A 27,275-nucleotide genomic window follows, 5' to 3' on the forward strand; every position below is an offset into this window, starting at 1 on the left:
ACATTTTGGAAGTGATGACGCAAAAGCCAGCAGTCGCTTTCTGATTGGGCAACAAAAGTTAAGCCAAAACATGTCAAAGCTTGACTCTGTTCTCCAAACCCACAGCTTCTGCCTTTGATAGATAATACCCTGGCTTTCTTATGCTTTTGCATTATATTCAGTCACACTTACACCTGATTGTGGGTCCAACTAAAGAAATCTTTGGGCTTTCCTTATGCCATTGCTGTTATTCCTCTGCAGTAATTCCACCCTTCTGATTGGTACCCTTGCCCAGCGTGTGTAATTGGCACTTAATGCAGACGTAGATCATCTCTAAAACTGCTTATTCAGGCAAAGTCAAAGATCTTTAAATTAAAACGCATTACTGTGGCTGAAGCCTGAGAAATGAGTAGTTTAATGAATGTTTTTCTGGTTAACCCATAAATGTCAAGAACGGAGGGGGAAAGGGTTTTGTAGCAGAGTTTGTATCCAGCATCATTTTTGCTCTAATCTGTTTGTGTAATGTGGTTTGACTGATTAGCACATCTTGCACCAGAAAGAAAGTCGAAACAGTGAATACACACATGGTGGTGTCTTTGGCTGTTAACTCTATACGGTTGCTTTCATGTTACTCTTTATGCTAAATTATCATCTGTACACAGTTGCTGTTCACTGCAATGCCAACAAACGCTCACATTGCACCAATCTGATTAAAGACCGCTTCCACTGGGAGATCTCAGATGCTTTCAATCAGCTTCGGCTCCAGAGTAGCGCAGCACATGCTGGACCTTGTTGCGTTCGTCTGGAGATTGTTGATTGTCGCTGTAGGTGGATTAGATTTTATCTGTAAAGGAATGTACATTCCATTGTCCAGTTTGAGAGTTGTACCCTGAAGGTAACACTGAGAATTCATTAAATCTATTTTCCTCATTTTTATTTGGTCTAGAAATGTGTCTTTGTTGGTTTGAATGAGTATATGCATGAGTGCTTTTGTGTATGATGAATTCCTGCCTGGGGGCTTATATCAACTGTTCAATGCCTCCCTCTGTGTGAAAGACTGATCTGTATCTGTCTGTCGTAGTTAATGACGAACTATACGCTACACAGCAGTTCCACGTCTTCCCACACAGAAGTTTGGTTCATAAATTGGAAAAAAAAAAAAGTACGCTTAAGTCTGTAGTTCTGAACTAAATGTGATTTTGGCAGTTGCAGTTCTTTTGTGAAAGCCTTAAAAAGGCTGCCTCTGCTCATTTCCAGTGAGTGCCTGCTGCGCATAAACAAAGCGTAGCCTGGCCAAAGGCATCATTATAGTGCTTCAAAAGCTCCCATAACTTCTGAACAAATGCAAAAGAGTTGGCAGGTCTCTCTGTGTAGGCTCTGCCCGTTGTGCTGTTTGGCTGCAGCTCCATCATGCCTTGCAACGTCACCCCCATGAATGTCTGCAAGCTGTTGCTGGAGCAGACTGGATGAAAGACAAACCTCTCATTTACCAGAAAATCTTCTACTTTGGCATATACACCAAAGGCTTCCCTCTGTATGCCGTTATGTTCTTACTCGTAGCCACATGTACAGTAGTTGATCACTTTCCTTTGTTTTCACTCTCCCCAAATCCAACTTTGAAGACGTGGGTTGTTGGGATGAAAGTATACCTCGGAATGGGCCAAAGATGTTAGATAGGTGAACAGTGCAGGGAGTTTTGTGCCGTTTTATCCCTTCTTCAAAACATGCAGAAGATAAGCTCCATTCCTGACTTTTGCATTTACGTAACAGCAAATCTATGTAGGTGTAATCTTATTCAGAGATAGAGATAGAGACGAATTACATAAAATACTTTAATGCTCTTTTAAAACATCTCTGTGCAATTCATTTGTCCTAAATGTGAAGTGATTGCAATCAAAACCGCTGCTGTTTGGTGCTTAAGTGGCAGTATTCACAGGAGAGGATGCACCTGATAGAGTAAAGTAACATGACACACTGTGCAAAATCTATAATAATGATTGCACAGTAATTCATTTTGTCTGTCTGCATACTCTTTTTGGCTTAGAGGTGAGAGCTTCGCTCCTCTCGTGAGAAATATGTGGAGAGCTTCCTTTGCATTTCAATTGACTTCTTAAAGATTCAGCTTTGTCAACTTTGAGAGCTGTTATTAGAGAGTGCATTTTAGAGGAGCAGCAGTAACAGGCCTTAAATTGTTACCTGGGCTCTGCAGCTGCCAGATGACTGGAGGGGGAAAAAAATGAAATCGAGAGCTGATTATCCTCTGTCGCTAGTCTGAAGTTGTGACTCGAGTTCCATTATTGTTCCTCCACCGTTAGCTTTTCTCGAAGAACGATTTAAAAAAAAAAATAGGAAAGGCCGGTTCTTTTTTCTGTAGAACTACATTTCATTTTATTCTTTGCTCAATTTCCTGGCTGTGCTGTGCAGGTTTACTGTATGTGCACCAGGGGAGACAAACACGGGTGACAATTAATGTGTCATGAAAAAAACAACACTTAACATCTGCCAAAACTTTGAATTAGCAGGGAGACAACAGTAGGGCAAACTGTGATGGGGATGTACTACTTTAGGTACCAGTGATACAAATAGAAAATGTACAAAGAATTTTACATCACTGGAAAACTTCTCAGCACTGTGCAGTTGGCAGTAAGACTCTAAGATTGAATTTTACAAGGCAAACAGCAGACATACAGCATCTCAAATTCAAATCAAATTCAAATTTTATTTGTCACGTACACAGTCATACACAGTACGATATGTAGTGAAATGCTTGGACAACTGCTCGTGACCTAAAGAAAACAAAAAAAGAAAAGGCTATGAATAAGGAAATAAATATGAAAAATTAAAAAGGGTAAATTTAACTAGGAAGGAATAAAATATAAATTAAGGTTAAAAATGAAATAACTGTACAACACAAATTAGAATGAAGGGTAAATTTAACTGGGAAAGAATAAGATAAAATATATAAATTACAGTTGAAAATAAAATAACTGTACAACAAAATACACAATACACAATACACAATATAGAACTATATAAGAATGTATGAAGAAATCTAAGTATAAATAAATATATACACAATAACAGCAGCTGTAAAAGTATTAACTGGAAATGAAGAATATAGTGACCAGTGTTGTGCAAAAACAATGTCCAGAATGTCCAGTGTGTGTAAGAACTGTATGTGTGGGTCAGTACTGTGTGGTGGTGTGATTGAGAGACCGTATCGCCTGCGGGAAGAAGCTCCTCCTCAGTCTCTCTGTGTTGGTCTTCAGGGAGCGGAATCGCTTTCCTGACCTCAGCAGAGAGAACAGTCCGTTGTTGGGATGGCTGAGGTCCTTCACGATCTTCCTGGCCTTGGTCCAGCACCGCCTGCTGTAGATTGAGTGCAGGTCAGGGAGCTCGGAGCGGATGGTGCGCTCAGCTGACCGCACAACCCTCTGTAGAGCTCGTCTGTCCTGCATGGTGCTGTTCCCGAACCAGGTTAAGATGTTTCCCGCCAGGATGCTCTCTATGGTGCACGAGTAAAAGTTCCTGAGCACCTTGGAGGGCAGTTGGAAGTCTCTCAAGCGTCTGAGGTGGTAGAGACGCTGTCGGGCCTTTTTCACCACGGTGTTGATGTGACAGGACCATGACAGGTCCTGCGTGATGTGAACTCCGAGGTATTTGAAGCTGTCCACTCTCTCCACTGGGCACTCGTTGATGACAGGGGTCTAGTAGTTCCTCTCCTGCTTAGTGCTGAAGTCCACTATCAGCTCCTTTGTCTTACTGACGTTTAGAAGGAGGTTGTTCCTCTGGCACCAGTTCTCCAGATTCCTAATCTCCTTCAGGTAGGCCGTCTCGTTGTTATCAGAGATCAGGCCCACCACGACGGTGTCGTCAGCAAACTTGATGATGGTGGTGGAGCTGGTAGTGGCCACACAGTCATATGTGTACAAAGAGTACAGCAGGGGGCTCAGAACACACCCCTGGGGGGCTCCAGTGCTGAGAGTGGTGGAGGCTGAGACATGTCCGCCCATCCTTACTGCCTGTGGTCTGCCAGTTAGGAAGTTGAAGATCCACTGACACATAGATGAGCTGAGTCCCAGATGCTCCAGCTTGGTGGTGAGTGTGGAGGGAATTATGGTGTTAAATGCAGAGCTGTAGTCTATGAAGAGCATTTTAACATAATTCCCCCTTCTAGTGTCCAAGTGAGTGAGTGATGTGTGGAGGAGATGAAAGATGGCATCGTCTGTGGAACGATTTGGACGGTAAGCGAACTGTAGTGGGTCCAGTGTGTCTGGTAGTGAAGAAATGATGAAGTCTCTGACCAGGCGTTCAAAGCACTTCATCACTACTGAGGTGAGGGCTACAGGGCGATAGTCATTGAGAGAAGCAGGGTGGGGTTTCTTCGGGACAGGAACAATGATGGACTCTTTGAAGCATGTGGGGATCACCGACTGAGATAAAGAGATGTTGAATATCTCAGTGAACACAGGAGCTAGCTGGTATGCGCAGTCTCTTAGGATACGACCTGGGATGCCGTCTGGTCCTGCTGGTCCTGCTGCTTTCCTGGTGTTCACTCTCGCATCTCCATTCTTTTACATGTAGGTAGTCATGATATGCTTCTTATTAATATACAGCTTTGTCTCATCACCACATGCCTTTTCCATGCAGGGCTACTAGCAATATAAACATGGCTATGGTAAATAAAAATGTAGGCGTAACGTGACTGCTTACATATTTTACTTTTATCCTTAAGGAAATCAAACCTTTGCAAAGCCCTATGATCATTGTATCACCTACATTAGCAGATCTCTTTAAGACCTCAATGTGATCTGCAGTATTAGAAATTCAGATTTGAGATTCTGCTCTCTTTCACACTGAAGATACGAAGCCATGCATTATTTAAAGTAGCTATTCAGTCTCGTAATACAAAGTGGATCATTCCGTAGACTTGTTCATGTGTCAAAGTCAACTAAAATCTCTGTGTTGTAAAGTGAATAAGTGGAAAACTTTAAATCCTTTTGTTGCGGTTTTTTTGCAGGTGATCTTTGGGGTAAGAGAGCCGCTTTCCAGCTTTTCATAATTGGTATGTCTGACAGTAAGAGAGGCTGGGAAAGATGACAAAAGTGCACAGAGTGTTCTTCACCTTCTGCTCCAAAGCCGCAAGGTGAAAAGCATCGACCAAATTGTGTGAGGAGCCAAAAAAATTGGAGGAAACCTAATGGGGACTGAGGCAGACGGTGAGAAGGGGCCAGGCCACGGGGTTGTGCCCACAGCATGGCCCCACTGAGACCTTCAGACACTATAAAAAACATTTCTAGAGACACTCTGTGACACTGCTGGGAGCAAATCCATTTCGACAGGCTGAGAACCAAGACTGAAAAATGATAGGTTATCATTTTTCCTGCACAGAAAAGACTTCTTTTTCCCCACCCACACATTTCACAGCAAAACCTCAAACCCATCTAGAGACGGACAGAAAGAGAGATGGAAATGGAGTTATTGAGGGCTCAGAGCTGAAAAAGATGGAGATTTGATACATTTGATACAGATACAGAAACTGTGAGGAGCGGTAATAACGGGACGAGAGTCACTTGGGGACAAATTGAAACAGGAGATAGATACAGAGAGAGCGAGTGAATTAAAAACGCAGAACAAAAGATGTGTGAAAGTACGAATGAATAAAAATGGGTGAAAATGACTAAGTGACGCCAACAGGAAACCGAAGCATGAGCTGGAACAAAACAGATGACCCTGGCAGTGGTGACGGAGAGTGTATGACAGGGCTTTTCGGGAAGAGAAGACCACACCCCAACCGCTGCTGATGGCAGGGGACCAAAACGTGTCTCAACTGGTCCTGAGACGCCATCTTATTCTGTAGAATCAAGGTGTTTTCTCCTTATCGGCCCTATCAGTCTCTCCCTGCTAATGCTTTTGCAGGCACTAAAGCAGAAAAGAGCATAAAGGGCACTTTAAACAGCGCTGCTGCATTAAAAATACATTTAATCCTAATATAAAGTGCATCATTACTGCATAAAAGGAAGGCGAACACTGCTTAAAAAGTCACTCATGGGTCAGCTTACTGTTCTTTCACTGCTGCGTTGATACTTACAGGACACTGGGTTGCCAATCTAGGGCAGTGTGAATGCGTATAAATGCTGCAAATAGCTACAATAACATTAGGTAACCTCCCAGAGGTCCTGTAAGCTAGATACTCCTGGCTCTTGTTAGAAGTAACATACGCTAGCAGGCAGACAGGGATGGATCATCGTGTGTCCTGCTGATAGGAGGCTCGACTAAGCACAGATATGCAGAGACAGACCAGCTGGCCATGCCAAGCCTGCTCTGAATTGTGTCCTCTACAGCCTCCACCCAGGTTTTAGGGTTGCACACTGCTGGCAAGTCCTCACTTTGTTGAAGATAAATTGATAAATCCAGTCCGTTTTTCTGCTTGAAAAGAAATATTTCATTCAGTTGCACCAGATTGCAGCTCTTGTGTATTGCCATTATATATTGGCAATTTTTGCTATTTGAGTTGCATTGCCAAGCGTTTATCTTTCAGAAATATTATTATTTGTCTGTGATTTCTTTTAATTTAAAACTAACAGTCTGTAGATGCGCTGTGAGGCTATGCTCGCTCAAAGCGAGGCTTTGAATTAAATAGAAACTCATATAAGATTGCTGTGTGTCGTGCTAATATTTGGTAATTAACGTTAAACACAAAGTATATTAAAGTCATTTGTTTTGCAGGTATTTTTTTCCCTAAATTAAAAGTACAACAAATTAAAATTGTGACCTATTTCTTATACTAGAGGAAAAGTTATGAGTTCAGTCATTATGATTCATCCTGTGGGTGAGAATTCATTTAGATGTGAGCTGTTACATCCTAATTCAGAGCATTAGCATCCTGCTGCTGGTTTCACCAAAAATACTGGATTGTTTAATTACACCTACCACTGCTCTGCTTCAAAGACAGCTTGTATAAAGTATAATTACAGTTTAGGAAATGGAATTTATTGGAAACAGTTTTTTTTAAATGCAGGTGGTTAGAAAAGTCTTTGAGGATATTAGAAATACACCAGAAACATTGTTTTGTGTTACTGTTAATCTATTGATTAAATGATGACTGGCTCTGTAACTCGAATTTAATGAGAAAGGTCCCAAAATGAGGCTGTTGTATATCCTATTGAGGTTTTCATACGATTTGGTAATGGAAAACTTAAACACTCATATCGCTGATAAGATACTGCAATGTGAACTCAATCTAAGTATTCAATTCACAGTAGTTTAGCTCTTCTGCAGAAAACGTGGTAACCAGCATGACTGAAGTGGACACTGAGCGGATGAACCCATGCAGGTCAGATTTTAGGAAGTGCCCCTTACATCTCTTTGAAACCTAAGGGAGGTCATTCATCAGTTTGTGCAGCTGGTTTTAAAGCGTGACCCTAAACTCAAAAATCGCAAAACAAATGAAGATGTGTTGAGGATATCGTGCACTCACAGTCAGCTGCCCCAGTGTGTGAGATGAGTTCATTGATCTACTTCTGCACCGACCGATGATGTCTCTCCATTTCCTCCGTGTGTCTTCTGCTTTGACTCGAAAATCTAGGACAGACTATTTTGCACTTTCATAACTGCAACTACATTTTTCTGTCAATGTACTATGCATATACGGTGCCAACCCTGCATGGAATAAATGTAAGGGGCAAAATTTTACTAAAAATATGGAATAAAGCCTCTAAATGTATTGACGTATTTGACTGAACTTTTTCATTTTTATTTCTGTAAACTGATAGGTGTTGTCACACCTTATTGTAGTTTAGCTTCAGTTGCTTGTACTTAATCTTTCTGGTCTGTAAATTTGAGCTTTAAAATCCATGTAGTTTTTTTTCTCCAAGGTCTGTAAAGTCATTGTTCCTGCTGTTTGTGCAGCACGTTTGCTCTAGTTATCTACTGACTCCCCTTACCGTTTCTTATGGTGTTTAAAGATTTCACCCTTGCTGTTCGCGTTTACTTAAGCTGGTATGCCGAACGAGTGAGTAAATAAAAAGAATTGTTTCCTCTTGACAAGCTTTTACTCATTGGAGCCTCTTCTTGGGATCGGATGGTTAAGGGGCCTGTCCGACGCCCTTAATTTACGGCCACGTCTTTGAAAACATTGGGGAGTTGGGAGGTTGTGGCACCAGTGTTTGGTGCTACAGCTGTTTTTACTGTCACGGCCATAAAGCTCCCCTGGGAAGGGTGAGACAAGAGAAGAAGAGATGAGAACAATGGCTTGTCATACAGCTTGCAGACACGCAAACTATCATGGTTGGAGAGGAGGAGGTGTGTCGATGCTGGGGCTGAGTGTGGAAACTCACCATACGGTTGAAATAAAGATAGCAGAGGGGTCACTAAGGCGTATTCAATCTTCCTGCCAAAAGACAATGCTAATGGTAATAACAAACAGACTGCACCTCATTTTTCTTTTATCTCATTCGCAGCTTTTCCTGTCTGTGACCATCTTAGCCTTTATTCTATTTGTCTCCTGTCACATTAGTGTATCTGAGCCATTATCTGTGATATGTGCTGCTCGGGAGATCTTTCCAGTATAATGAAAAAGCAAAATGGAGTTTGGTTTCCTGAAAGCTTTTTAGCACAAAAATCCCCTTAATTTAAAGATGCATTTTTCTTTTTACTGATAGTGGCAAACTGGATTGCTGGTTCTTTTTAGAGTATGTATGAATATCTACCCCTTTATATTTAATGTGTCTATCCTGTGGTGATCATCTGTTGTTGGATGCCATACATAGTGGAGGAATTGTACCTGCCTCAGCTGTACACCTAAATGTCATCTGCTCCTCACCTTCCTGAGAAGTTATCTGAGAATGTTTTGCTTCAGTTACTGTGTGAAAGAGTGCAGCCAAGCAGAAAGCTAAGTGTCACTGTAACTTTGTCTCAGATGTTTTACTGTGTTCCAGGATTGAAAATAGGTCTGCTCTGCAAGGCTGAGGGCAGCTTTAAGATAACTTATAATACTTTATTATTATTATTGATGTTCCAGGTAGCTTTATGGTGTTAAGCAGGTGTGCTTGTCTCTGATTTCCACTTGCTTACATGGTAAATGGACTGATTCTGATACAGTGCCTTTCTACTTAGCTTGAACACTCGAAGCACTTTATAATATAATCCTTATTCACCCATTCACACACACAGTCATACAAGCACTTTTTTATGCCTTGGTCCTTTCTATCTATCATTCACTCTTCAATGAATGCATCAGAAGCAACTCTGAGTTCGTATCTTGCCAAAGGGAAATGTTTACATTCAAACTGGAGCAGCAAGGGATCAAAGCACCAATCTTCTGATTGGTCGATGACCTGCTCGGCCACAGACACCCCAAATGTGTCCACAGCTGGAATTATTAGAATTATTTTTAGTTTTACTGATATTTGCAGATAAACAAACAGGTTATAAAAGATGGATGCAGCCACTGTGACATCACTCACTGGCAGTGTTAGATCCAATGCATGTAAAGTAATGCAGTCACATTGTGTTTTTTGGTAATACAATAATGTGATACATTAGTAGAGTAATGTGTTGTTACTTCTGTTACAAAAGATGTTGTTTGTGCGATGGACTAAAAACAAAGAAACATCCGACATATCTTTTTTCTTCCTGTACAGATACAGCTGATTTCAGGTTCTGTGCAGGGAGGAGATCACTGGGGGAATGTTCTGCAACTTTTGAGGAGATATGTTCATTACTTTTATTTGTAATCTATGTAAAAAAAACAAACCAAAAAATCCAAAACATCTCAGAGAGAAACAGCTTAATAATACTGCTACAGTGTGAGAAATTATTTTTTGATCTACAAGACCATCAGGAAGAAGCTTGGTGAGAATGAGAGAACTGTTGATGCGATCATTTGGAAATGGAAGAAATATAAAATGACCATCAATCACTCTCGGTCTGGAGCTCCACACAAGATCTTCATTCATGGGGTGAGGATGATCATGAGAAAAATGTCTGATTGGCCAAAACAACTTGGGAGGAGCTGGCTAATGATCTGAAGGCAGTTGGGATCACAGTCATCAAGAACACCACTGGTAACACACTACATGTAGAGAACTAAAATCCCCCTGCTGAAGAAAGCACATGTACAGACCTATCCTAAGTTTGGAAGTGAACATTAAAGGGAGTTTTTCCTTCCCACTGTCGCCAAAGTGCTTGCTCACAGGGGGTCATAGGATTGTTGGGTTGTTTTCACTGTATATATTATTGTACGATCTACTGTACAATATAAAGCGCCGTGAGGCCACTGTTGTTGAGATTTGGCGCTATATAAATAAAATTGAATTGAATTGAACATCTAAATGAATCAGAGAAGAGTTGGAAGAAAGTGTGGTGGTCAGATGAAACCAAAACTGAACTGGTCTACCATCAATTTGACCTGCTGTGTTTGGAGGAAGAAAAATGTTGAGTATGACCCAAAGAACACCACCCCTACAATCAAGCACAGAGGTAGAAGCATTATGCTTTGGGACTAGTTTTCCAGCAAAAAAATTACCCAAAATATACCAAGGCAATTAATACTAATGGCTACCGAAGATGCACATTAAGCTCATGGAGCGATCTCGCCAGTCCCCAGAAAGCCTGTGGAGGAACCTGATACTTCAAGAAAACAGAGCCCTGATAACCTTACTTTCTGAGTCTGATGGACATTATTAAAACCATGGACTTCATGTTCTATTCGGACCAATAGAACCAAGGGTCACATTTTCATAGACTTCTGTACAACTGGAAAACCAGAAGAGTCGCCCCCTGCTGGCATTTGAAAAAGAATGCATGTCTGCCAATTAGCTGCAGAGCCACTTTACTCCAAACTATACCAATGCTCTGGAAAAGCCTCACAGGTAACCACGAAAAACAAAATTCTATGCTAATGCATCCATTAGTTATTAAAGCTCAAAGGGGTGGGGCCAACACTGCTTAAATACTGCCGCGGTTAAAAATAATCACAAGAAAGTCATTCTAGTTTTCTCAAAAACATCTTTTTTTTTTTATTTTCACATGAAAAGTTTTCACATTTATCAAACAGGCTTTTTATAGAATCTATAATATATTTATATGTACACATATTATACATTTCTCTTACTTACACATGTACAAAATTAGGTAACAAGAATTCAGATAAAAAAAAAGACTGACTTCAATGGTAGTCATACACTGTTGTGCTTTGTTGAATCAAGCCAGCCTGTCAGGTGAAGATGTGCTTGGCAACTGGGTTTGATGCTGTGTCTCGTCTGTTGTGAACTGGTGACTATAACTTTTTTTTTTTTTTTTTTTTTTTTAAATTGCTCTAAAACTAAATAGCTGATTGCCCCACTTTGTGTTTGCTTGTTTTCCAGTCGGGGTGGAAAGCACCATGACACACAGGGGTGAGTCCTGCGCTAAAAAAGAAAGATTTAATACCAGCTCCTTGTGTCAGACAGTTTTAACCATTGCGAGGCGACAAACAGAGAAGTCCAGCCTCTCTGCGGTTCACACAACATCTCAGTGTTTCTTTTGGCAGAAAAAAACCAACAACATTTGTCTCAACACGCTTTCAATCAAACGCTGCACAGCTTACACACATTCTCCTGTTCTCAATTAAACGCGCACATATTGCCTTTCACACAAATACTACCTCCACCGGGGGCCCTCCCCATCGGCAACAGTAAACATTTCATTTTGTGAGCACATGGTATATACAGTAAAACGTCTCAGCTGCAAATGTTATAAATTATCTTCACAGAATGTACACGTAACATGATTCAACGTAGTGTTTCCATGTGTTACAGAGCGTCTGATGATTGTGTGTGTGTGTGTGTGTTTGGATTAAGCACTGTTTTAAATGGAGTGTATGTTGATGTGCAGTATTAGTGCTACAGTATATAAGCACATGGTCTGCTAAGGAATGGTGGTCATGAGAACAACTTTTGTGTCTGTTAATGCTACATTAAGAGAACGCAATCACCTGGGACAGCAAGGTCACGCAATACCGCTACAATAACAATACAACAAATAGTACGCAGTACTCAGGGTGGAATAGTGTACAAGTTGGAGAGATGACTGATCTTTGGCTCAAAAGGCTTGAGATTACTTTTTATTTTCTTCCTTTCTTGTTTCTTTAAATGCTGACTCCCTGTCCCCCATGTCAGTATAAAATTCAAAGTTGGTTAACTTGGTGTCGTAGCTCCTGATTGTCCTTCAGCCACTTCAGGTTCCTCTTCAACTTCTTTCTTCTCTCTTGCAGGGAATTCCTCCAGAGCGGTCGGTTTGATGGGGGAGCCCCAAATAGCACAAATCAAGGAGAGCTTAGTCTTTCCAGAAAAATACTGTCATCTTTTGGACAAAAAAATAATAAGACAAAGCACAAGTACTTGTCTCAAACGCTCAAAGTTGCTCAGCACATGTTGTGCAAGCGAGTCCATCTGTACTCTGCAAGCTTCAAAAGTCTCTCCCTGCGGCCAGCACTGGGCATGTTTTGTTTTTTTAAGTCAGTGGTTTTCAACCCCACGGACTGTCTTCATTGTAGTCTCTGAAAAAAAAAAACCCAAAAATATCCCCCCCCCCCCAAAAAAGAGTCTGCCAACAGAAATCCTTTTTATGTATTCTCAGTGCAACAAAAACAGTAACGAAAATGGGACTAGCACTGAGAGGATTGAGAGGGATGTAGCTGCCGCTGCGGAGTTTGTCCGTACACTCTTCTGAACATCTGGCAGGATAACCACCGGGTCATCTGCTTGAGGACAGGAGACAAAGAAAACACATTAGTACCATAAATTTACATAAACCCCAAATGTACCTGGATTGTTTTAGGGTCAGGGATAATTAGATAGGACACGGGGTTGGGCTACATACCTGCAGGCAGCCTGTTGGATGGGTTGTGAACCCCGCCACCGGCTCCAACTGCAGTCCCACCTGTGCCCCCTTTAGCCACTCTGGCCTCTTGAGAGCCTGGAAAAAAAAAAAAGGCCATCAATCATTCTGTCTTGCAATAGCCTAAAACACGACTGTTAGAGGTGACTGTACTGCTTTCCTTTCATCCAAGAGGGTGGTCAAAAACTTACCATCTGCGGCTATGACGTCCACCCTCAGCCTCAGGCACTCTTGGCCATGGTGGTGCAAAGGTTTGGCTGCAGGGAAGAAGAAAGAAACAAAACAGGCGTTAACATCCTTACTAATACACTTATCCTCTCTTGGCCCCTTAATCCACCTTAATGCACACGCGCATACAAACACTGACATACAAACCCTTGGCAACAGAAAAACAACGGTACAAAGCCCTGGGAAGCCATCTGTGATCAGGCAGAGTGTGTCTTGTCCTGCCGTTTATCTAATTACAACCATGGCCAGGGTGACAACATTGCCTGTGCTTTGTGGTCAGTTTACAGCAAGGCTAGTATTGCATAAAACTTGGCAAAGTGAGCCAGCGCCCCAGTTTTCAAAGAGCTGGCAACTGAGCTGCAGCTTATCACACCTGGTACACAAACATGCAAACGCCACCCAGGTCACACTTTGTTGCAAAAATAAGATTTCTGTGAATCAGGGATAATTAGATGGCTTGACATGAAGTTTTTTTTATCATTTCCAGGCAACAAGCTGCAATGACCTTAAGTTTAAAAGATTTTTTTCCAAGTGAAAAGACGTCCATGTTTATTTTAGCATGAATTAGGATAACTTTAAGGATCGCTTAGCATTAGTGTTTAGCATCTAGTCATCATTACATAAGTACCACATTTCTATGACTGACTTTGTGTCATGCAAACATCCAAAAGCTAATATGTTGAACAGGAAAACGCTGTCAATTTGAAGAGTTGGCATGTAGTTCCAAGCACATTTATCTTGGCTGCATGCTCCCTGTGTTATTAGAAAATGAGTTTAACTAGGAACTAGGACAGGATCCGTGACACTTACAGATATAGTAGTAGCTCTCTCCTTGGCGAAACTCCTTTCCCAGGGTGAAAGGAGTAAAACGCTGGAATTTTTCAGAGAACTTCTCAGGAGCGTGAGGGGCAAATGGATGACTGCACTCCCAGCGCATCTGGTCATACGACTGCGGCTTGCAGTTGTCGTAGTCCTCCCGCTCCACCATGTAGAGCACGTATCGCTCAGCATCCATCGATGGCACCTCACCCTGCGGGTAATGGGGGCAGACGATGTCCAGGTAGTCATTAAGCTTCACCTCCACAGCATAGTCGACCCGCTGAAACCTGTCGGGATGAGGGAGAGGACGCAGGTTACTCAAGTGGCAGGAGACTGATAACCGTGCTTATAGCATCGGAGCAGTAATAAATATAAGCCTCAAAACCTCTGATTATATATTGATCGGCTACACGCCGGTATTCAACAGGGAAATCAGAGGAAAGACTGTTAGGTCTAGGAATGGGAGATATAGAGCAAAAGAAAGAAAGAATGTTTGTATGAGAGGATGTATATGCGTGTTCAGGTGGAACGAAGAAGGAAAACGCGATAAGGGGAAAAAGTGATCTGCAGAGGACACGCCCATAAATATGGATGAACGGGAGGCCAGTGTAGCTGATGCTGCTGTGCTGAGAGTTAGCAACGAGTGCACATTGATCCCGTGTCTCCCTGGAGTTGAATGATGTTTACCGAGAAACATTAGTAGTCAGTTAGCCCGTCAACACAGGAGATGAGTATTGACATCTGCAGGCTACATGCACACACAAACAAACACACAGGTAGAGCAGCAGAATGCATAATGACAGAAAAAGTGGAAACACACCTGAGTTTGCGAGCGATAGAGACAAGAATATAAATAAAGGTCACATACAACTCAATCTAAAAAAAAAAGCTTAAGGATAGACAAACTATAACTGGGGTAGCAAAAGGAAATGGCAAAAGCATCTGCCACAGGATAAGACGGACTAAGGCAAAGTGGAATTTCTGAACCAATCTTAATGATTTAAGAAATTATGGCTGTTGCATCTCCTCACTTGTTTCAGGACACACTTCAAAAGTCAGCATCTGTGATGGTCTGATGGTGTCTTAGTGCACACAGCAGGGGTAACCTAAACATCTAGCAAAGCGCCATCATGGCTGAACAATAAACAGAGCTTTTAAAGAAACATGTGCTCCCATGTTCCTTTTCATGAATGCTCTAGCTGATTTCAGCAAGAAAAACCACATTGTGTACATATTCCAGCAGCATAGCTCAGTAGTAAAAAAAAATTAGGGGGCTGAGGAGGGGTAAATTGGCTAGATTGCAGTTCGGCCTGGTCACCGCATTTTGAAAAAAAAAATGGCAAAGGAGGCCCCAAATTGTTGAGCAGCTGAATTTGAGAATAGTACAAAAACACAGATATCCCTCAGCTCTAAAACTCTTACAACACTTCATAGATGATACGTGACAGCGGTAGCAGTAAAGACCCACCTGCCACAATTTGTTCGAGGAGAGTTGTTGGCATCAAATTCAAAAAAACAAAACAATAAATGCCCCAAGTTTCAACATCCGATATGTTGCCTTGATTCATTTTCTAAATAAATGCAGGTGATTTACAAATCACTGTTGTCTCTTCTTGCTTACATTTTACACCGCGTCCCAGCTTTTTTTGAGAACAGGGTTGTCTTAACCCACTCATTAGGGTCAGATAGATAGGCACAGATACAACATGAGTCTGGTGACAGTCTGTAACTGTCTTCCACCACACTCCCTCTCATTACAAATACAGATAGAGACAGTCAGACTGTCTGCCTCCCCCTTCAACCCTCCCTTCACTCTTCCACCCTCTCCACCCTTTTTACTATGGTCCTTAAGTAAACTAAACTTCCCAGCTCCTCTTAGAGCTGGCTCAAAAAAGCACTTACACAAAAAGCATCATTTTAGTCTGCTTCACATGTGCGCACATAAACACTGATTACTGCAGAAAGCTTAGACTACTTAAAGAACAATTTAGAATACTTTGGTGCAGTTTCATTTGGCCTTATCTCAACTGTCCATGAGTCCTTCGCCCTCAGGGGGATACCATCAGAGATATTATGAGGTTGTCTCCAGGGAATTGTCACTGAAGGTATTTCAGCTTTGTCCCCATCCTCTTGACTCAGTGAGAGCTCCAGGGGCGGCTCACAGCTAATGCTCTCTTCTCAGCCAAAGCCATCTATCACCAGCCTGAAGCGGTAGCTGACCACAAGCAACACACACACACACACACACGCGCATGCACACACACACAAAATCACACTTACTTCACAGTAATTCCCATCTATCAACAACCTAAAGCTGTAGCTACCTACTATTTACACCCACTGAACCCACACAGGCAGACACACATCTCCTCCCATGGTACTGAGCTCGATGCCTATCAGTTTACCGTCTCCTACTGTTCTGGATCGCCAAGGGTTCCCTGAGAGTAGATGAAATTTGACAGACTTAAATATTTTTACAACACACAATGTGTGTGTAATATAGAGTTTTGTTGCTTTTGCAACGAATATACGCATATTTTGACAGCCTTTCGACACTAACCCTAAAGAGAGATAGCTAACTGACTGCTGTTTAATCAGATCTACAGATCTCAAGGAGTTATGAGCTCCCAAAAGCCCGTGGGGTGTTAAACTGACACCAGTGATGGCATTTCTTTCCTAAAACAGGCTTTTCTTTGAGAATTCTGGCTTTTATCAACCCACCACCTCCACCTCCACCCACTCCTTAAATGTAACAAGTAGCATTTGGGGAGTTTGTGTTTGTGTGACAAGGTCCATATGTGTGACTAACAATCAAAGTGCACAGGCCCTGGCTCCAGTCGCTCGTTAGCTGGTGTTGTTGTTTGTTGCCAGGGGTCTCCCTGGTACCCCCTTGGTAAAAGGATAGACACAGTGGCTCCAAACTGTGGGCCCTGACTCCTAGTACCCCTCTGGCTCCCTTCCCCCATCCCTTTGCCTCTCTCTGCCTGACTGCATGCCATCAATACCGATGGCCAGATAAGCCAGAAACACGGGCCCATTAGAAACCAAGCATCTTTTTTAGCGGACCAATGAAACTTCCATCTTGCCAACAAGTTCCAGCCAACTTTCGGTGGGGAGAGGAATAATTATAATTTTGCTACGGAGCAGGCAGCTTAGTGCTTATCTGCAGTTTGCCTGCCATGCTCTGTTTACCAGATTGCTGTTAAAGTATTTTTTCCCCATGCCGCTTTCAATTCCAGGCGAATCGATAACACTATTGAACAAACACCGTTGTTCTCTGCTTTTGCCTGACAGAGTTATCAGCCCACTGCACACCCTGAGCACACACACACGCGCACACTAACAAACTCCCTATAGCCAGTCCCTCCCTGACCTCTAGTCCTGATTACAAACAGGTTGTAGTATGGTCCCAATGTGTTCATTAGAAAGGAGGTTGAAGGGGGTGCAATTAAAACACAAAAAAAGGGTATTAAAGTCGCCCTAGAAGGGGGTAATTATGTCCTCCCTCTCCCCACTTCCCAGCCCCTGCAGGCTTGAGAGCGCGGGGGGATGAATAGACGTGGGCGAAGGGGGTGGGTCAAAGGGCTTGAATTGGGAATGGCTTTTGAAGTCTCACCCAGTAAATGTTTCTATGTGAGTGCTACTGTTGCTCTATCAATGCCACCGTTTCATACAGTGTTTCTATTCACAGTGTGCCCGCACTGATGGAGTGCTTCACTTAGCAGGGAGAACCGCCACTGAAAACGCACCAGGGGATGTTGGCTAGTGCCTTTTATTAATGGCAAATAGTTTTAATTATCCTGCTGCCTTTTGTTCACCCCCCAACGCCTCAGCACTGAAACGTTCCACATCATCAGCTTAATTAACTGATTGTGGTAACTCACTTCAAAGAGAGCTTTGGCCCCTGTGTCACACAGTTTAACAACAAAGTCAAACCATGCCACCTTCACTTTAGCAAACAAAATCCTCTCACTTTCAGCCTTCCCCAGTGTGTGTCCCTTGTTATTTCCCTCCTCCAGATTGTCTCCGTCTCTGAGTCAATAAGGCTGTTTTGGTTTATTCCCATTGTTTTTTCCCAGGATGCCTTTTAATGCCAGTGATACTCGAAGCCTCAGTAAACTCAGCATGGAGTAGCAGAGTAATACTCTACTTACGGATGATCTGTGGAGTTATGGCAGATATGCAACAAGGATTGTGTGCAAGTGTCTGTCTCAGCCTGATACATTCAAGTCAAGGATTGTTTATGTCTGAGTAGGTGTGCGTGTGTGTGTTGCTGTTCTGGTGCTCTGGGGAATCTGGGAGTGTGTTTCAGTGGCGATAAGGTGGATAATAAATGCTAATAATGAACAGAGATGATAGCGAGGGAATGCCAAGTGGTCACAGGTTGCTCCTTACCACTCTTCCTCCTCTTCTGAGAAGGAATTCCTAATTTATTGGAGCCTTTTCAGGAAACTTCAGGAGTCTAATCTCTTCTTTAATCTCTCTGGCCTGCATTTTGCTTTCTTGTCTACCTCTATCCCCTTCTTTCATCCATCCATCACCCTCTCATCTCTGTACTCTCTCACCCTGTGGAATGTCAGAGCTCTGAGGCGAAGAAGCTGCGGCGCAGATCAAAGGTCGGACACTTGCCAAGTCAGCAGAGAATTTTCTACATGGACAGTCAGCAAGAAGGGTCTTTAAGCATTTTAAATTCTACAGACGGATAATGGGAATTAATCTCTGTAAAGATTCATTCAAATCTATTCTAAAGTCCATAAAGGTCATTGTAGAACAAACTACACAGATCTCACTACAGCTTCCAAAAAGAGTTCCTGTCTTCTTAACCCACTGTCTCTCAGAGCTTCATACAGTCACCCTAACCACATAAACAAGATTATTTTCCGCAACGGATGACTGAACCGGAATGTGGGGACCACCTAATTGGCTCGCCCAAGCCTGGATTATTGGGTGGAGCAGTGGCTGAACTGAGGTCCATTCATCAGCACCAGACCCTACTTAATACAGGGGCTTAGACTGGACAGCGAGGCCCAGAGCAGGGAATGACGGCTGGGGACAGAGTAAGGGGTGAGACAGGCAGGGTGGAGCTTTTTTCCCCACTCCCACATCTATTGTTCTCACATAGAGAAGGGGTATTATGGCTTTTCACTGAAGATTTGGAGTTCAAAAAAGACACATTGTCTATGTATAGCTATATATGTGTGGGTGTGTGCAAATGTGTCCGTGCAAAAATGGGAACCAAGAGGTGGTAACAGAATGCTGAAAGACACTGGACACAAGGGAGTACTTTTTTTCAAGATAAATCCCTCAAAACCACATGACTCCATGACAGGTGAAGCTTTTTCCAGATCCAAACTTAGCTGATTAAGCGGGACTGTTTAATGTTATTGCTCGGATTCTTCTTGTTTCATCCATCTACCTACCCATTCATCCATCAACGTCAGCCGACCCTTCCCACTCCCTGTCTATCTCTCAACACTCAATAAGCAAACCAGATCCTAGTGTCAACTCTGTCACTCCCCCCACTCAGACCTGCTGAACCAATCGCAGCCTTTTCTGGTGGTATTCCAACTATGCAGCTCTCTGACCCACCGTTTGCATAGCCAAGCACAATGTGATGTGGGTATGCAGGGGTCATCATAGAAACAAATATGATCCAACCCCGTTAACATAATATTTCAGCCTTCATTCTTTGCACCGTGTGACTTTTCACCATCCATCTCAATCAGCTTTCTCTGGTCTTGTCATTCAACCTTTGTCCGCCCGGTTCATTGGTCATTCTGCCGGCGTGCTTTGCTGACCTAGCTGAGCTCCTTTTGCCACCCAGCGAAGAGACAAAGCTTTAAGTTCAGCAGAGAAATAATTGGCCGACTCCACTGCACTAAGGAGGGTTAGATGAATACATATGCTCTTTCCAGCTGCCTTATACTGTCCCCTGAGCCATTTGTATCTTATAAGGGCCAAAGCAGAAAGGTCATCTCTGACATCACATTTCTCAGCAGGCAAATATCTGTATAAGAAAATCGATTTTGCAAGATTGATTTTTTTCAATGAAATAAAATTTTCATGTTTAATGTTTTTTTTCCTCCTGTAAAAACAATCTCAGATTGTAACTTAATGAATTCCAGTGAGAATTAACAATATGTGAGTACAGGCAAAAACCCCTTTAATTAAATGGTAGCTCTTGCTTATGACGTCAAGTAGAAATTATGGTAATACAGCTGACCTGCAGGGGTGGCGATAGTTGCTGTGCAGACAAGTTTACACACTACATCTAGACCTTTAACAAACAGGCCCAAAAAAGAAGGAAAAACAAAAAAGTTACACAATAGCTGATATTTACACAACAAAAACAACCACAATGGTTCATTTCAAAGATAATATCCGACTCTTTCTGGCCAATTCTTCCTCAATCAAACACATCGTGCACTGAATGCCACCAGGAATCGACAAACAAGTCTGAAGGACACACGCACGCACACACACATAATCTCTGGCTCAGACACATCTAATAAAGAGAGTGCGAGGTCTGTTCGCAATTGTAATTGCAACATAATCATAAATCTGTGTACTAATGGAGCTTTTCTTCCTCCTTGGTTTTATGTCTGGGACTGAACACTTGTAAAGCAGAGCAGATTGGAGCAGCATAGCGGGAAGGTGCAGGGGAAGTCTGGTGTGTAGATAAGAAAGAAGCATGAGGACGGGCAGAGGGCAGAAACACTGGCCGAGGTCAAACGAGGTGAAACTGATCAGAGGAGAATCCCAAATAGAGACATGCAGCGATTTGACAGCGGGGCGGGGACAGGAGGAAGATCCCAAATCATCCTTTTGGCTTGAAAGTTGGAACACAAACCCTAATTAAACAATTAATCCCTGCTCAGTTATTTACTCTAAATGTGTTCATTCTAATGTGAGCCTGGGAAATTCAATCAGCTCCTTTTATCCAGACCTTTAAACCCTTGCGTGTGCTGGTGTGTGAGAAATGTATTGTTTATTGTGCAGACAGGATACGCTGTTTTCCCGGGAAAAACGTAACCAGGAAGCGCAACACTTCGCAGGAGACACACAGCAGACAGCGTGCAGACTTTAGTAACACCAACATCACGCCTGCGGGAAGTTAAAACCTTTGGCCCGATTCACTATCTAGCTCAGTCAATAAAACAAGCCCTCCTGTTCTGACTCTGCAAGAACAAGTGAGCTGGAAGGAAAAGAAGAACCTTATCAATGTGATCACTGAGGTAAAATTTTATTATGATTGCAGACTGTAAAGATGGGAATCATCAACACACTTGAGTGGTCACTGAACCCAAAAGAGGTGATTACCATCTGCCTGACGAGGCAGCATTTTTTTTCCAGATTGAATGCACCAGACAGATTACAAAGCCAGATTAAGAGTGGTGAGAGGGGAGGGGGGCGGACACTTTGAGAGAAATATGGAGACCAACTAAAGGGAAGGGGGAGGGGAAGGGTATTCCAGGGGGTTAAAGATGGATTAGGATTTGAAAAGTGAAGTGTTCTGGATGTATATGAGGAAAGAATAAAAAAAAAAAAAATAGATTTTTATTCATTTAAATTGGAAACTGCAAGCATCTCATATCTATTGCCCGCACCAAATCACGCCAGTGGACTAGCCAGTCTTATGTTTCATCTCTCAAACATGGATGCACCCACACAGACACTTTTACTTACTCCTACACATACACTTCTGTGTTTTCTCCTTCTCATTTCTCTCCTTTAATAACTTGAGCTCTCAGACAGGCTCCACCATTTCCACTGTTAAGCAAGACGTTCAAGAGGGGCACGTTAAAAGGCCGAAAGGAGAGCGAAAACAGTTTTGCTGGGAAGAGTGGAGTGGCCTTTCTTAAGGAAGTAGAAGAAGGAAGCTTTAAAGGTAAAGTGCAAAGTGTGTGTATGTGTGAGTGGGGGGGGGGGGGGGGGTTCTTTTTCCCTGAAGGAAAGGGCAAAGTGCCTTGTGACGGCTCGCTGTGGGTGCCAAGAATGATATATAAAAAAAAAAATTTAAAAAAAATTCCACACCTCTTACCATGCTTCCCTCCTTCTCCCCTTCTCTGAGAACCAGAGCTGGAGGTGAGGAAATAATAGACTGAAAAGGGACAGCTTGTAAAGTTGAGATAAAAGCTGGTGAAGGAGTGAAGGGGACCGAAAAGACAGGAGAGGGAAGAAAGAGTTTCCCAGAGGCAGAGCCACGGCTGTGTGAAGAGGGGCTGGCCTGAGTGGCAGCCAGTATTCAGGGACCACCGACGTGACAGAATGACTGACAGATTGATAGAGGCCGTGCCACTTCATCACATAGCGAACTCTGACCCTCGATCAGTCACACCAGTTACTATTCTCTTTCTGTGGCCCACCGTGAAGAGCAAGCCCCAATTTGTATGGGGAGCATCACAAAAAAGCCACATTGACCGGATAAAAACCGAGAAAATGCTTCATGCGGGTGAAACATACCTTAAATAACTTTCGTGTGAGCCAGCAGGAAGCAAGCTCATTTTAACGAAGGAACGGTGAGCTGAAACTACTTGGAAACGCAGCTAACCCAATGTCAAACAGCTGTTCTGAAAATCACTTCAGAATTATAAGAGATTAGTTAAAAGACTTCTTTGAGATCAAACGTGTGTGTGTGTGAGCGTGCCATGAAACGGTTAACAGATTCACAGAGCCCACAGAACCAGGCTGCAGAGGGAACCTGGCCAAGAAGAGGGGGAGGGAGGTGCCAGAGAGAGGGAGAGACAGGTACAAAGCAGAGGAGGAGGTGGGGGTGGTGGAGGTGGTGGTCCTCTCATGCTCTGTCAACAGGGAAAAGGGAAAAGGAAGTAAGAAGCACTGAAAGAGCAGATTATTGCCTCACATCGAAGTTGTAGAGTCCAGGGGGCTCCTGGGCCGATGTCAACATCAATCCCAAATGTGTAGCGCGCGTGTGTGTGTGTGTGTGTGTGAGACTGGGTTAATGTGTATGAGAGCGTGTGAGTCACTTGAATCTGGCGATGCTGTGTATGTGAGTAAGCTTATGCGCAGACACTCCCTTTACAAAAAACACACGCTGGCATGCCGGGACCAAAGCTGAACGCTGGTGAGCCTCTTTCTGGCAGTCAAACCTGGCTGGTGATTAAACTGTTGCTAATCAGAAACAAAGGTCGCAAATATGCCAGCAAGCAAAAAGGTCACGAACACAAACACACACAGTAGGAGATTTTGTTGTGCTGAAACATAAAAAGTCCTTAGGTACAGGCAGATATGACCTTGGAAGTTTTGGAAGTCAGCAGGCCCCAAGCTGTGCACACAAACATGTTAGGAAGGGAAACTGTGCAAGTGTGTGAGTGTGTGTGTGTGTATTGCTAAATCCCTTAACACACCCATATGGGGAAAAAAGGAAATGAGTATATACCACATGGACTAAAGCGATCACTCTCAGATCAATTTGATTAACGATGGCTCTCTGACCAATTGGATGGAACAATTAACCCGGACCAACAAAAAGAAAACACGCTATCAAGTAACAGGTCAAAGGGGAGGGGAGATTGCGGTGAATGATGAAAAGCACCAAATAAAAACTCTCGTGCTTTTTCTGTGAAAACAGGATTAAGAGTAGCTAAAGGGAGAGGTTTAGCACAGTCATCTGGAAAAAAAGCAAGTGCAAAAAGACGGATTATCAGTATATATATGGGAATGATCACTGTCATTCCACAGCAGGGACACAGCAGAACGCCTTTCCATCTGGGACTTCATTCTGATTTCCTGTGAAAGGCTTTGTCGTTGTAATTACGGACTTTCTGAGAACAGCAACTGCTGTTTTAACCACAGGGGAAATGAGGAGGGAGAAAGTGGTTGAACGTAAGCTTGTGTGGAAGAACGCTTGAATATACAATATGTGTTTGCCCACCAGAGGGAAAGTGTGTAAGCCCAGCCCTGATTGATTCAGACGGCGTCACTTGGTGCGACTGAACATGCTGGTTTGTGATTGAGGGATTGCCTGCCAGGAGTACCTGTTTGTACTTGCCCTATCGTGTGTGTGTGTGTTTGTGTAGGGGTGCACGTAGAGGTTCATCTGTGGAGTGAAAACCTAACCCTCTTCGTACCCTGAGCCATGTCACCCCAGCCATCATCAACCATAATTCTAATTGACCCCCACTTACTCCAAATGGCCCCTAACCCTGACAATTTGAGCTCCAATTTCTCCTCCCTGAGCAATCTATCTCTCTCCCACAGCGTGACCTACTGGGCAGGCCTCAAGTTACCTCCTCTGTCACTGTCATACACCATTATTACTCGTCTTACCACCTGAAATATGAACACCCCTATGTCTCTCTGACAGCCACGTAAGAACCCAAGTGATATCTCTTGATTTAGGAGATATGGCAACCTCCCACTCTACTCAGAGGTTAGGACTCGGTGTCAGATGGGGAGGATATTGCAACAGAGCTTTCAACACATTCTGCAGTGAGTCAAGCCTGTAAAAATCAACAGGGAAAAAGAAAAATACAACCCTTGCCAGGGAAAAATTGTATCCAAACCCGGGTAGAAGTGCAACTCATGAATACAGACATAAGAGAAGTTTACTGACACGTTTGCTGCAAGCACACGCACATACAAAACACTGTATCCACATGCTGACATGCAGGCAAGATAAAACAAGCAGTATTCAAAGATTAAATGTCCTAAACCTCAGAAACCCGCTGTTTCCTCTACTCCCCCCGCATTTACATTTAAAGCAGCTCTCTTCCCTACTAAGCGTGAACTATTTAACTGCCTCAATATCAGCCCAGAAAGATAAACAGATGGCATAACCTGGTGTAACTAATGCTGCTGTGTAGGTAGGCTACACAGATTGCGAAACGGATTAAATCTGGACAGCTTAAACAAAGAATTACAGGTAAACAACACCACGATAACAGGTTAGAGCTCAGAAAGAGGCGAAGAGGGAAGATACTCCTAACTGTCCCGCATTATCATGACAACAGCAGACAGTCGATTCTATCAGGCGCTCATCACAGGCATCTCGCTGAATATACATGAGCTGCAACTATTCAGCGTGCATCTGAATATAAGATAACGGCTTTGCCAACACTGCAAATGCGGTTAAAAGTGTGTTTGATGCCAAAAGTAAATCAGTTTGTAGAACCGATTAAGAAACAAGAGTGCGCAAAGACGATTCGAAGTGCGCTACATTAGAAAATGGAAAACATATTTACTTTGGGTTTGTGCTGTTCCAGTAGACACTGTGCCGCTCCGCTGAAGCAAACCAGGCGCAGACGCTCCCAACGAAGCCCACAATCCAAACCAAATCCATGGTGGAGAGGAGTGAAGGCGTGCAGAGACGGAACACAACTCAGGTAGGTTGTGCACAAAAAAAAAAAAAAACACCTAAAAGTTTACCGAAGGAAGCTTATCCGTGAACCTGTTAATTAAAAAACTTAACGCACGCAGCAGATCTGAGAGAGATTTCTGTATATTCGCAAAGGAATAAAAAAAAATAAGTGAAGGGAGACTGAGATTACTCGACAAATCCGTAGTGAATGAGAGGTTGAGCTGAGTGGAGGTTGGTTTTGTGAAACGCCCACCTCCGCGTGTCACGCCTCCTATGGCAGAGGAGACCAATCAGAGGGCTGTCCGAGAGAAGCGAGCTGCACAGGTTTCTCTGCAAGTTTGTGTGTGTGTGTGTGTGTGTGTGTCATCACTCCGGCGTGTACAGGGTGTCTGGGTAAACACACAGAGGGTTTGCTGTGATTTATATGCCAGATTTTTTAATCGTAACTTTATTATGCTTCAAGTGTAAATACATGTCATATGTTGCAGATTTTCGTGCGTCCACATTATCCTAATGTAGCAGCTGTATTCAAATAAATCTGTAATTGATAGCTCTTGTTATAAACTACCAAAAGTCAATGCTTTTGTTCCGTTAGTGGATTGTTATAAACGTGTTGCAAAGCAGGAATCCTTGAATATGGCTACATCTATAGTGAACTTGCAACAGTATTTCAGTTGTTTAGACTTTTAGCTTGGGCTAACCTGGAAACATGAACAACACATTACATCATAAAATTAATAGTAGTCATGCTGCTACCTCTGCAACTCATCATAAACAAAATCTGTACATTACAGTATCCAAAAGATGATTTTGTGTTTCACTTGCATGAGTTGAAATAGTGTGTTTCCTTTCTCATATGTCCTTATCCATCATTGAATTGCAACACCCCTAGCTTGAGAACTCGTTGAGCAACATCTGGTATGTTTTTATAGTGATTCCTCAAACTGTTGCTAGTAGATTTATCTCCAACGGCTCTTCTGCGTGATGACAGACATTAATGATGACCATGACTGTGTGATTCCTATCATTACTATAAGGGCTTAAGTTTGTATGTTAGAAAGTTTAAAAAAGAAGAAAAAATAGGATCTAGCTTTCAAACCGTGGATGCCATTTGAATGGTAAAGAGCTCTACATGGCCAAATACAAAGTCTGCAGATTTAACTGGAAGCATGCAACCTTCTTGCTGTCAGTTACACTGCAAATCTTTATTCTCATTTTCTGTTCCATTGACATGGATAATCAGGACCACGGGCTGCTTGTTCAGCATAGTGAGGCCTTGTTGCCAGAAGGGGTTTTCAAGCCTGCTTCTACTTGACACAGCACTTTATTTGCTATGCCCGATTAGCAGCATAACAGCTTTCAAAACATGAAAAATCTAAATTAAGTCGGGGGAAAAAAGGGGGTGAGGGGAAACCTTTCGGGATAATGATTTCAGATGAGAGGATTGATTCCTTTTTTAGGATGTAAATAAGACTTAGGGACAGGATCGGATAAACTCTGCAGGTGTTTGGCTGATTTTTAAGAAAACGCAGAACGAGTGCAGAGGGTGCAGGATACACTCCTGATGTAACCACACTGTAAGACTTAATCTGAAAGGTGTTTTATTCCACAGGATATAAGAGCAGAAGAGTGAAAGAAATTATTACTTTCTCAGAGCCCGTTAAGCTCAGTGCATCTGTGAGGCGAAGCTTTTAAGGTTTTCTGCTTGTGTTTAAACACGCCTCATACAGTTTGGTGTTTAGCCACAAGAAAACGTGGAATTCTAGAAGACTGTAGCTGACAGTTTAACAAGATAATTGATCTGCCAGGTAGACTGCTGAACGCAAATCAACAGCTTATTTGACAGTTTAATTGTCATGGTGCAGATGCATCCCACTCATCTGGCGCTCCAAGCAGATTAAAGCACTAATATCTATTTGCATCACCTGTTAACCCAGGTCTGATTCTGTGCTCTGTTGTCCTTCGTCTTTGAATAATCGCCAGTATGAGACACCCACACTGCTATTTTGCTAAGAGGTTTACATAAACTCTGAGTATTATTTACTTT

At 42.8% G+C, this 27,275-nt stretch overlaps 2 protein-coding genes across 3 annotated transcripts in view; one reads left to right on the plus strand and one right to left on the minus strand.

Annotated features, from left to right (window-relative positions):
* The window catches only part of dpm3 (dolichyl-phosphate mannosyltransferase subunit 3, regulatory), a 1,849-nt gene extending 934 nt beyond the window's left edge, over positions 1–915 (plus strand). Inside the window, exon 2 of the mRNA XM_026157393.2 lies at positions 1–915. This exon is cut by the window's left edge and continues 635 nt beyond it. The gene's annotated coding sequence lies outside the window, so the exon portion shown is untranslated.
* A 10,057-nt stretch (positions 916–10,972) lies between these two features.
* On the minus strand, positions 10,973–25,438 carry efna1a (ephrin-A1a). 2 transcript variants are annotated; one of them, XM_026157371.2, is made up of 5 exons: positions 25,113–25,438; positions 13,900–14,195; positions 13,053–13,118; positions 12,844–12,939; positions 10,973–12,721 (listed from the first exon to the last, which is right to left on the minus strand). In XM_026157371.2, the coding sequence occupies exons 1-5, from the start codon at positions 25,208–25,210 to the stop codon at positions 12,597–12,599; spliced, it is 681 nt and encodes a 226-aa protein (XP_026013156.1). In that variant the 5' UTR covers positions 25,211–25,438; the 3' UTR covers positions 10,973–12,596. The 2 variants fall into 2 exon arrangements, with proteins under 2 accessions (XP_026013156.1, XP_026013155.1); XM_026157370.2 differs by having other exon boundaries at positions 12,515–12,724; positions 25,113–25,432.
* Positions 25,439–27,275: the final 1,837 nt, after the last annotated feature.

The sequence above is a fragment of the Astatotilapia calliptera genome, chromosome 22 (assembly GCF_964374335.1).
Source record: "Astatotilapia calliptera chromosome 22, fAstCal68.1, whole genome shotgun sequence".
Lineage (NCBI taxonomy): Eukaryota > Metazoa > Chordata > Actinopteri > Cichliformes > Cichlidae > Astatotilapia > Astatotilapia calliptera.